The sequence below is a fragment of the Cryptotermes secundus genome, unplaced genomic scaffold (assembly GCF_002891405.2).
Source record: "Cryptotermes secundus unplaced genomic scaffold, Csec_1.0 scaffold289, whole genome shotgun sequence".
Taxonomy (NCBI): Eukaryota; Metazoa; Arthropoda; class Insecta; order Blattodea; family Kalotermitidae; genus Cryptotermes; species Cryptotermes secundus.
In genome coordinates this window covers 1,715,346-1,727,835 of record NW_019722431.1, presented here as the reverse complement: position 1 = coordinate 1,727,835, position 12,490 = coordinate 1,715,346, and the positions used below count along the sequence as shown (strand labels likewise).

Genomic DNA, 12,490 nt, shown 5'->3' with positions numbered 1-12,490 from the left:
TGACCGGCTTATAACGATTTACCTATCGAAAATATTCCAAGTACATTTATGGATTTTAATTAAACTGTACTTGACGTCGTGTTACATTTATTAGCACAACAGGTATTTGTTAATGATCTGATAAGGCTACGCGTCAGTGTCATGCAAAAGAAGAGCAATGTGTGACGGTCACGAATTAAATCAAATTCTTCGGCCAGCTCTGTTTAAGTTTCTTATAGTAAATATTTACCTAAATCCGGTAAGTGATACGCAAGACGTATTAGTGAACAGAATCTGCTATGTCATCTGTTCATACAATAAATCCTAATAAGTTGTCTACAAATCTTAATTTTGTTCTATATCGGCGATGAATTCCCTGGTTATATACACAGCCCTGCGGTCTACAAAACCTAGATTAACGGCCGTGGGAATCCCGATGCGCTGACCATGCGACACCCTCTGTCGGCTAAAGTTGGCACTAACTTCGCTAACAAGCGGCGGTCGTTCGGTTGGTATAGTTGGCTTGTGGACTAAAGGCCACATATTTAATAAATAAGGGGACCTCCTTGTACCGAAGGGGGTACGCGGTAGCGTAGTTGGTTGAGGCACTATGCTACAAGCCGGAAGGTCTCGGGTTCGAATCCTGATGTGGATTTTTTAAATTTACCTAATCCTTCCCTGCACACTATGGCCCTAGGGTCGGCTCAGTCTCTAACAGAAATGAGTACCAGGAATCTTTTTGAGGGGTAAAGGGCGGCCGGCGAGTAAGGCTGACAACCTTACCGCCATCTTTGAGCCGATTATCCAGAAAATGTGGGAGCCTCGACGTCTCAAAACCCTATGGGCCTCCACGGCCTGATACAAGGATAACTTTACCGTACTATTTTCACTATCATGTTCACATGGTAAAGTTTCATGACCTCAGTAGAAACATCTCTCTGTCTTTCATCTTGCATGGACCTTCTTATGTGAAAGATAAGCGTTCTTCTGGCATTTATCTCGGAAAATGTCGATAAAAAATTAAATCGCAAAACGAAACCTAGAAAACAAATCCATCACCGTTATCAGCGGGACTTGAAGTCACAGCCCTCTTAAAGAGTTTCTTTTGGCCATCGCATTTGCGCTTAGAAATTTATCTTATATCTGTCACGTGACGAACTTTTTATTTTTCAGTCTACATTCCTAAAACAGGTTCTGTCATCTCCATACTGTCTGTCTGTCCTCAAATCACCACCCCCATTAACTTTTGAATGCCTGAACCAGTTTTTATGAAACTTGGTACGTATAACATAGCGCCTGAGTCCATCTCAACGACTTACTTCATAAATATCTTCCTTCAGTCTGTGTGTATATGTGTATCCGTTCTCTCGTTGCTAAGTAAAGCCTCGTTGAATTATATCTCTCCTTTCATTGCTAGGCAACGGCTCAATAGACACGTTTCCGCGGCAATGCCTACACGCAACAATAGAAAAATTGTTGGACACGTGTGTCTGTGGGTCTGCCTGTGTATCCCCGTATCGTTGCAAAATGACTACTCGGTAAAGACATTCCTGCGGCAACGAAGACTTGTTGGAGGCGTCGTTTTCCATGCGGTCCGTGTCGTATCAAAGGAAAGTTGGAGATTAGTTCTTAGCAGAACTTCCTGTTTATTTTGTCTGGTTACATATTTAATGGTCCAGTCGTTTCATGAATGTTCGTATTAGCATCTGTTAGTTACCACTTATTCACACTGCCTAACCATAGGCTTCTCAACGGACATACCGAACTACACTTAAGCAACTTATTTCGGGGGCGATATCCTAATCTTAAGGACTTGAGAAACACTGCAGTGGGTTCACAAGCCGTTCTCGTACGCACTTGTATGGTCCGTTAGGGCATGTGCTGAATGCAAATAGTGAATACGCGTAACCATGAAGACACATAAGGGAGTAGATACGTGATATATAGCTCCACCGTTCTTGACCTCGGCATTATATAGAGATGAAAGGTCAGCTTCACGCACGGGCCGCTTTACTCCAGGGGAAATAACCTTCTATATCCATTGAACAGGAGGCTGGGCGGATTCGAGAACCGGTCTGAGAGACGTGGAGAAGAGAAAAATCTTGCCCCTACTAGAAATCGAACCCCGGCCGTCCAGCCCGTATCCCATCTCTGTACCGACTGAGCTATCCCGACACGTTTTGCAGCAAGTTTCGTTCCGAAATTCTGTAGGAATATCTTATTTATCCCAATGGAACTACGTGTTAAAATTTGTAGCTTTAGATATTTCAGTACGCCACTGGGCGACCTACATAAACCTCCATCCTCTTTTTCTACTCACTCATGCAGCCTCTCTCTTATACTTCGTGTTCACGCAGTCGGTCTTCACAGTTATAGGCCTAAATGGTCAGATTGTCCCTGTGCATAACTAATTAAGCACTAGGCCATGAAGGGATATGGGGGAGTTCTTGATCTCGGTGGTAGTTGATGGTGAGTGGTCAGCTTCAAGCCCCGGCCGTTTTACTCCCGGGGAAAAAGCCTCCATTACTCACTAGATAGGAAGCTGGGTGAGTCCCAGACCCGGTCTGGACGATGTGAAGAAGTGAAAATTCTTGATTCTAGCAGGACTCGAACTCCGATCCCTTGGCCGTCCAGCCCGTAGCCAGTCGCTATACCGACTGCGAGACCCCGGCTCCTATAGGACTAGAGTATAAGTGGGAAAAGTGTTGAAAGTGAATGTTATGTTCAACGGTTTTATCTGATAAGATAAAGGTAATGTGGCTATCACGTGGTAGCGGGTTTACGTCAACATTAGGTCAGCAAGTTCAAGCGATGTAAGACAGAGTGCGGAATTGGAGCGTGCAAGTGCATCCAGACGATCTCTGTGTACACTCGGGCCCAAACGGCGCCATCGGCCGGTGCCGTGAGTTTGGGGGGTTAGTCACAGAGGCGGTACTTTGTAAAGAGTTGTTCGTCACGGCTTATTGCAGTTTGTATTCATGAAGTCACTGAATGACCTTGTGTTTTGAAAAGGATGGTGCTGGAATTGAGGGAAATGAAGGAAATTTATATTCTACCCTTTCACTCCGCTGTTTTCAAAACAAAGTTATATGCGCACACAAACACACCAACCTACATACTTCGACCCACAAGATGGAGGCAGCGTGTACCTCCGAAACGTCGGCAGTATCCCCCATATCCGCATGCTGTAGCAACGTTAACATCAAGAATTAATTACCGGGAGAGTCCGTAGTGAGTAACACAGGTACTTCCGCCATTTCTGTCTGTTGCGCACGTCTAACAGAGTTGACTGAGTTTGATACTGATGTGGGTTTACATACACCACACAAAATCAAGATTGTTTGATACCATCGGTATGCTTGTGCCGCTGGACCGGCAAATGTCGGATGGAGCCTAATAGAGGGCCCCGTTTGAGGTCCATCAATTTTAACACATGTCAACCCCCCTTCCCCCCCCTCCAGGGGGAATTTCAATTTATTCATTTCGGGCTACGGGCTGGATGCCCGGGGTTCGATTACCGGCAGCGCAAGATTTTTCACTTCACCACAGCGTCCACACCGGCTCTCTGGCTATCCCACCCTGATATCAATTGGATATCAGGAGCTTCTTCCACGGGGGTAAAGCGGCCGAGGAGTGAAGCTGACCACTCAACTCCATCTAGTGCCGCGGTCAGGAATGATGGAGGTATACCTCCACTTTCCAATACGTCTTCATGGCGTGGTGCTTAATTAATTAAACACAGCGACGTTAATTTTTACATGTGAACCCCCATGAACAATTTCCATATATTCGTTTTGATTATAATATAATGTGGATCCCTAGATTCAATCCTACATTTGATTTCAACGAGGTTTCCCCGAGAGTCGAGCTCAGCCCAATACGGTTGAACTGCATCTTTAAGAAGAATTTTGTGAAATTATGAACTGTCTTGGATCTGAGGAACTCACAGCGGAAACTATGGAGGGTTCTGTTTGCTGGAACATATCACGTCCATCTTCAAAGTTGAAATGTAAGACGCCTGCCTCTTACTGCTTTATTTCCTTAATTATTCCTCGACCCTGAAGATGGAAGAGATATGTTCCTCCTAAACGTCGGTTGTCTTTTATGTGGACTACACAGCATTACATCCCCAAAAAGACAGAGCTCTTCAAGATATGAGCTGGACTGGACTGACTCACTCTAAGATCCATTTGAGGACTTTCCTCATAACGACGTTGGAACCCCGGACTGCAGAACTGCAAACATGTGACCAGTTTTCCCTAGGACGGCTGTGTGGCACTGGCAGTATACTGCCACATTTGTTAGCAATTTAATAACTTATACATCTCGACTCCATCTTGTTATCCCGTGGACAAACAGAAACGCTGAAAAACATTTGGTTAAAATCAGTCGGTGTTTGCACGAGGTGTTACGTGATGAATCTGCAGCGTAACTCAATTAATACCACGCTTCAACCTTGAAATATTTTCAAAATGCTAATTAATATTTAAATGTTTAAGTTACGATATGCGTTGATCAATGTGTTCTCACTTCATTAACAAAATGTCTTCCTATAAACAAAACATCGTTTGAAAAAAATTCAATGAATGTTCATTTACTGTGTACCTCCAATCATGTTCGTCGTTATTTTTAATCTTATCCGAATTCTCGTGTTGTGTCAATTAATGTAGAACAAATTATTTATTATCTTAGATTATACACCTCGTGTTTTGAGCTTTTCATCTGTGTGAACATATAGTGAAATATATTTAAAAATTCATTTAGGCTCTAATATGAAGTGGCAATATGTAATGTCCATATTTACGGGTGTTATCGACAGGCGCCAGAGGACCACACAGGAAGGAAATTTGCCTGACGTGTCTAAAACATTAGCACAGACTATTTCGAAACATTTCTGTTGGCTTGTTGGCCCGATCGTCGGCACGTAATTATAACAAACGCTCAACGATATACACAGAGCGGCCACAAAAATTGTATACACACTTTAATAGAGGTTATCTACGCACACAACGGCAAAGTTGTAATATAAGATGTGTAGTGTGATATTCTCTCAAAAGATGGTGTTAGTCGCATGAATGTCAGAGCCATCTTATGGAATGACAGGACAGTCAAAGAAAATGGCTGCGGAAAGTTGGGTATACATTTTTGGGCTCCTCTGTATATATTCTGAGCTAGTGAAAGCATCCTTAAATTAAGACACAAACAAATAAATAAAACACAACAAACTTGTGCACCATACAACACGTTCATCAGTCTCTGCATCTCGATACACATTGGTCCACGGCGCTTTGAATTCAAACGTTTGTCTGCGAGTTTAACAATTCGCAAGGCGTGATACCAGCGTCAGATCTTGGTAAGCCGTGTTTTGTGACCCCATCGAATTGTAGGTACTTCTGCCTGGTAAACGTAAAGGTGCCTCTGTGTCAAATTAAGCACCACGTCACGAAAACGTATCAGGAGTGGGGGAAGGCAGCTTCACGCGTTATGAACGTCGGCACTAGATGGAGGTGAATGGTCAGCTTCGAGCCCCCGGACGCTTTACCCTAGAGAAAAAGCCCCCTGTACCCTTTGGATAGGAAGCTTGGTGGGTCCCAGAGCCTGTGTGTACGCTTAAGAGAAAAACAATCTCTCCCTTCAAGAAATCGAACCCCGGTTCATTGGTTGTTCAGCACCTAGCCAATCACTATATTTACCGAGCTAGGTGGGCTTCAGTGTTGCTTATGGCAGAAAAGTAAGCCAAATGGGTTGGCGTAACTGTAACACTTTAGAGATGTATTCAGTGGGTTCTCGGTTCGAGTCTTTGTTGGGATATCGGCTATCGTGACTGAGGTTTCTAGTGTTTTCTCTAAGTTTCTCCACGTGTTATTCGGGATAGTACCTCAATTTGGCCACGACTGTCTCCTCCCAGAACCTATCGAAACCATGTCTCTCCTCCATTCTAGGCTCTATAGCGTAGCTACTTACAGCTTCGTGAAGTAGCCCACAGAAATGACAGGAAGATACGTAAGTACTGACGTGGGACAGTCTACAACGGGGCGATGCTCGTGTTGCACTTATCGACGGGATAGCTCAGTCTTTATAGCGAGTGGGCTACGGGCCGGGCGACCGGGTTTCGATTCCAGTCACGAGAAAAGGGTTTATTTCTATGCCACAACGTCAAGAGAGTCGGTATAGCGGCTAGCTACTGAATGGACGACCGAGGGATCGGAGATCGAGTCCCGGTAGGGTCAAGAATTTTCTCTTCTTCAAGTCATCCAGACCGGCTTTGGGTTCCACCCAACCTCCTATCCAATGGGTACCGGGGGATCTTTCCCCAGGGCTAAAGCGGCCAGGGCGTGAAACTCCAACTAGTGTCGAGGTCAAGAAATGTGGATCTATACATCCACTTCCCCATACGCCTTCATGGCGTAGTGCTAAATTAGTTAAGCACAGGGACAACTTTACCACAACGTCTGGGTCCCACTCAGACTCCTAACAAATGGCTACCGAGGGCTCTTTCCTCGTTTGTAAAGCGGCCGAGGCCTGAAGCTGACCAGTCATCTCTATCTAGTGTCGGTGTCAAGAATGGTGGAGCTATACCTCTTCTCCAACATATGTCTTCATGGCGTAGTGCTTAATTACTCAAGCATAGAGACAACTTTACTTCATATCGGAGGTCTGTTTCGAGGGACCTTAAAGAGACAGGCCGATAGAATGTGGATTGGATTCATCTGGCTGAGGATATGAGCGGGGTGTGCGAACATGACGAGCCCTCAGATTCCATAAGAGGAGGTTATTTTTTCAGTACCTGGACAACTGTAAGCGTCTTAATAAGAACTCTGTCCCATTGAAATAGTCATGTAGGCTGTTATATAACACGTTTCTATATTATACCGCGTTTAATTATAGGCTACGCTTGGTAGTTACATAAAGAAATACATTCATGGGTAACACCTGTTTTCTATTGTAGCTTTCACAATACTGCATTTTCATTGCTCCTATACAAATTTTTAGACACGATTCGCACATAAAATAATTTCGTTTTAATCATATTGCTAGGCTGCGTAGTTCGGAGAAACTCCAACATATCGGGAGAACATATCGCCTGAATATCTCTCCGAAACGTCGGGCTTTCTCCGAACTACACGGCGTCACAACCCAGAAGCCCATACTATTCACAAAAGCCGCTATGAGAACCTCAAACCCAACAAGACCGGCACGTCGCAGTGTCTTTAGGGTATACAATTACACCTGATGACGATGGTTTCGAGGTAGTAGTTTTCAGTGCAGCCGAAATATGTCGGTATATACTTCGGAGCTCAGTGGTTACTATTTGTACCACCACTCTGCATTCTACCCACATAACGTATCTCTGTGCTCCGTATGGTTCTCACAATAAACAGCGACCGTTTCCCTAAACAGCATTAATCGGCTGTGCTTTGTAATGGAGGTGCAGTGTTTCCTGTGAGGTACGAACTGAATTCTTATATAAGATTTAAGATAAACCGAGTCTTTAAGAGATCCCCCCATGTGGAGGCGGGGTCGAATACTCCACCGTGACCCTGCGAGCCATGGGAGGTGATGAAAAGGGAAGTCTCACATCTGTGACAGTAAAATAAGGTCACGAGTCCCAAGGGACTCAGACTCAAGAAAGACTGTGCTGGCAAGAGCCAGCAGCATATACAAAAGACAGACCCATCCTCTCGTCAGAGAGGGCTCCCCACACTAACAAGACCGTAACTGTCAAACAGTAATAAATAGCTAGTCAAAAGCCACAGATTGGGCTCGACACCAAGACTGACTGACTGACTGACTGACTGACTAACCGTCAGTCGCAATGTGACTTTGACTTTTTGAATCTTTAAAGGACGTAATATTTTTAAATATACCCCTTGCGATTTTGAAGTTTAAACAGCCATGATTACTTACTGTTGCAAACCGAATAACACTATAAATCTTTAAAAGTTTTTCTTTTTTCTGTTTTCTTAAATTAGTGGAATATCCGTTGAACATTCAACGCGAAGACTTTACACTTCCTGTGTGTGTGCCAAGAACGTCACTGACGGTGCGTCATCATCAGACAGTGACGCAGATCGTTACGTCATCATTCGGAAGTTACTAGATTCTATTTCCAACATGACAACCAAAATTGACCTACTGGATATCTCGTTGAACATGCGGGGCTTTTCTTCCGTAAGGTTGCCAACTCCAGGTGTGACGTACCCTTATAGATGTTTCAGACAGACAATATGTATTTGCCCTTCTTGCTACAGATCGATACTTGACAACGCAGTAAACGCTGTATTCCGCTATTATGCGGTTTACTATAGGCGTGCTGTATGCTGTTGAATTCGTATAGTACAGTTATTTCTTTTCCACAATCAATTTATTTCTCCTAATTTGTCTTAAATATGTAATCTGACCAGTGGTCACGGAGTTAAAATCAAACTGCAGTGTCTCGGCGGTAACAACAGTTACCGTGTATTCGGGAGCTGCTGGGCGGGGAATCGACTATACTGATTGAAGTTTTACGTAGTTTTCCTCGGTTCATCCAGGCGAATATCGGAGTGGTACCTCAATTAAACCGTGATCACTTCCAAATTAGTTCCAATTCATCATCGTAAAATAAGACAAATTTTACAGTATTTAAATACTGTCACTATTGAGATAAAAAGGGAATTGTTAAAAATATTTTCTGTAATTTGGCCACCTTACCTAAGGTATCGCGTTTGAGTGGAACCAAAAACTGGTCAACATACAAACAGGTTTCACTTTAATAAATGTAATCGTAACGCGTTTAATGGTTTCCCAGATGTTATGGAAGGAGAAATGCGACATCTCCATTACACGTTCATGTTGTTCATTTCTTGTAAAAGTGCCATAAATATAAACGTTATCGTTAATAGGCTTCGATGCCAACAGAAGTTCAACTTGTTTGCATTGTCCCATAACACTGGACAGCCGAAGTGATACACTGGTTGTGTCTGTCTTAACACTGTTAGTGCTGTGTGAGCTTACCTCCGTTAACGTTACTTCCTCTGTCACGAGACATAACACTAATAACAGCAACGTCCCCCGAGATATGCCAATCGGATCTGACTGCAGCTGCCTGCTCCGGACCCGACGTACGTTCAGGAAGGGCAGTGGTGGGGGGTTGGGGGCAGGGGCCATCCAACAAGACAGCTAATTTTTCAAATACAAATAACGACAGCTATGATATAAGCTACAGAATTTTAACGTGACGTGTCGCGTGTGTTTTCAACCAGCTACACACAAACCCTGATCCTATTTACTTTCCATTCAGTCTCTCAAATATTGCCAAAGTTTCTCTCTCTCTCTCTCTTTGACTTAGAAGCGAGAGGATGGAAGGTATTACGTAAGGGGGGGGGGGGGCTTCGTGGTTTGTACTCTCCGACGAATATTAATGGGTCGATCAGATGGTGAAGGATGAATTGCGCAGGGAACACGCCACACAGGCTGAGGATATTAGAAATGCATACACAATTTTCATCGGAAAACCTGAATGGAAGAAATAATATGGGACCGTCTACGAGTATTTGTCTGTTTGTAAGATCTGAAACCATCATGGTGGGGCTGAAGTTGATGAAATCTTCTCAGGCTATCGACTGTGTCAATTGATTTAAAAATTACCGAAGTTTCAGGAATAATCTCTGTCCCCATCATAAATCATAAGGTTCTGACTATTGACGTGGACAGATGTGGTTCCTGAAACGTCGGTAAGTTTTAACCATTTGGCACGGCTGATAGTCCGAGAATATATTTTGTTTGTAGTTCATTTTAAGTTGGTTTTAGTTACTAGGACCATACAGCGTCGAATCGCCTAATTACTAGTGAATAATGAATTGGAAAGAATGTGGAAAGAAGATGTTGTGGCCTAATTTATGGTATTATCTCGGCATTTGCCTGGATACACTAAGAAAACCACGAAAAACGTCAGTCAGAATACTCGGTGCTCTTGCCGAGAATCGAACCAGACATCTCCCGAATTCAAACCAGCAGCGTTACAGCTTGAGACAACCCGCACGGTACCCAGGAATATACACGAGGATAATATTAATATAAATTTTTCAAAAAGAATTGTATGTGAGTATGTGGTTTGCATTCATCTAACTCATGACACAGTCAAATGGTCACATCTTCTGAACGGAGTCACTTCTTGACCAGCTCAGCAACTGTCAGCGTCTTAGGAAGGACTCTGCTTCATGATAAGACGATTATTATCTTTTGGAATGTGTTGTCGTGTAGTTTAGTAGACAGGCAAAAACCTTTCGGAAGAAAATCATGCTCCGTCTTCAAGATAGAAGGCCCCTCTTCTAACCTGAAGAAGGAAGCAGTAGGTTTCTCCCACTGAAATGTGCCAGACTACATGGCGTCACATACCAGTGCCGTGAGAACCTGAAATGTCGTGTGAGAGACCAAGTTTCTAACACGGTCTGCCTTTCGCTACGATAAGAGACCGAGCATCAAACTCGTAAGGAAAAAAATATGCGCCTCTGCCTAAGAACACCGCTATAAAAGCATATGGGGGGAATGGAGAAGAAGCTCCTAGTGCTCCACGTCATTGAATAAAATTAAGTGGTACTGTTGACGCCCCAGTGCCGTGGCGCCGAACAGAATATCCCGATCAGTCGCTATATCGAGTGTGACACCTGTTGCCTGACGTACTGGGGGGGGGGGATGTTTGAGAAGAAAGCACTGGAAAGAAACTTGGAGAAACCTAACTTATGCTTGGTATTCGGGAGCCCCGTAATCCAATTTCGGCCTGCAGATCGGCTGTCCCGACTCAAGTTCCTCAACGTCTTCCTCAGTCCCTCCACATAAATGCCAGGATAGTATTTTAAATTAAGCCGCAACCACTTTCTTCTGCAACCTTTTCAATTCATTGTTGGCTAATCATATCATTCAATGCCATATATTTTGAGCTCTTGAAAAAGTCATTAAATAAGCAATAAATAAATCCTTATGTGTGTGTATATATATATTATTGTAGCATATAGAGCCTTCGCTATACAACGATCTCGAGATAGGCAGATATACCAGAGCTATTTCTAGGTAACGGCTCAGTAAACACGTTCCAGCAGCAACAGACACGAACGCAACAGTAGTACACCAACAGGGGAACGGCGTTTTCTGTATGGTCCGTGCCGAGGGGTTATAAGCGAGACGAGGTTTAGAGCTTAGTTCCGTGTGGAGGCGGGGTCGAATACATCCATCGTGATCCTGTGAATCGTAGGAGGCAATGAAAAGGGAAGTCTCAAATCTGAGGCAGTAAAATATGGTCGCGATTACCAAGGGACTCGGACCTGCCAGCAGCATGTACAAAAGACAGGCCCGTCCTCTAGTCAGAGAGGACGATCCACAAAAACAAGACTATGACTGTCAAACAGTAATAAATATCTGGTCATGAGCCCCAGATGGGGCTTTACACCAAGACTTACCGACTGACCGTCAGTCGCAATGTGAATTTGAATTTGACTTTGAGCTTAGTTAGTCGATAATCAGGTGGTGAAGAGATTTGGAGTGTATAATTCAGTGTGACTGTTATAGTTCTTGTGTTAAAATCCGTTTCCAGGAAACGGCCAGTAGAGGCTGTAATAGACTGAGGACACTAGTCTGTGTGTGACGGTGATCCGTAAAGTGTAGTTACTATTCGTGAGTGTATAAGTGGTCAATAAATCGAGTCGCCAATCCAAACCCCGTCTACAGTCACTCATACACGTGACTATATACATATATCTGTAAAGGTGGGATATATAATTGCCATATTCAGTTTCCGGCTACCATAGCAGCCTTTAGTTTCAGTGTATTGTGTCTATGTTGTGAGTACTGATAATATTTTAGGTAAAATCATCCTTGTGCTTAACTAATTAAGCACTACGCCATAAAGGCGTATGGGGAGTGGATGTACATATCCACATATTCTTGACCTTGGCACTAGTGGCAGGTGAGTGGTCGGCTTCACACCCCGGCCGTTTTTTTTTTTTTNTTTTTTTTTTTGCCGGGGAAAGAGTACCCAGTACCCATTAGATAAGGGGCTGAGTGGGCCCCAGAACAAGTCTGGAAGAATATTTTATGTGGATATGTGAAATATAGTGAACGAGAGTTATTTGATAACATGTATGACTGGAAAGGAATACGGGAGAAGCAGGGGAAGTTAACTGTACTAAATCTCATATAAAAATGATGAGACATCGCATTGAATTCTCGACGGGTGTTACACTAGTAAATAAATACAAGTAAAAAGGGAACTAAGAACAACACCCGCAACCAAACAGGGAACACACAACACGAGACACGATATACACTGAGAGTAAGAGGAATGACTCCCACAGTGGTGGAACTATGCGCGGTGTTAGAATTGGGACAGATAAGATAAATAATCTTAACAAGTTTTTAGTATATAAATATTTATTATAATTGACGAACATTTTTAAATACTTTTTAAATTTTACAATGACATAATGGCAAGCAATGAAATAGATTAACGTAAATGGAGCACCTTGGCACTGTA

General features: G+C 43.4%; 1 protein-coding gene across 5 annotated transcripts in view; it reads right to left on the bottom strand.

Moving 5' to 3' along the window:
* The window catches only part of LOC111861391 (aquaporin AQPAe.a), a 61,617-nt gene that overhangs the window by 16,797 nt on the left and 32,330 nt on the right, over window positions 1-12,490 (bottom strand). The window contains exon 1 of one of the 5 annotated variants that reach the window (XM_023845920.2): window positions 8,977-9,072. The exons of the other annotated variants lie outside the window; for them this stretch is intronic. Coding sequence (XP_023701688.1) covers window positions 8,977-9,010 — 34 coding nt within the window. The 5' untranslated portion in view covers window positions 9,011-9,072. Of the gene's footprint in view, window positions 1-8,976; window positions 9,073-12,490 lie in introns of those variants that run through there. 5 annotated transcript variants of the gene reach the window in all.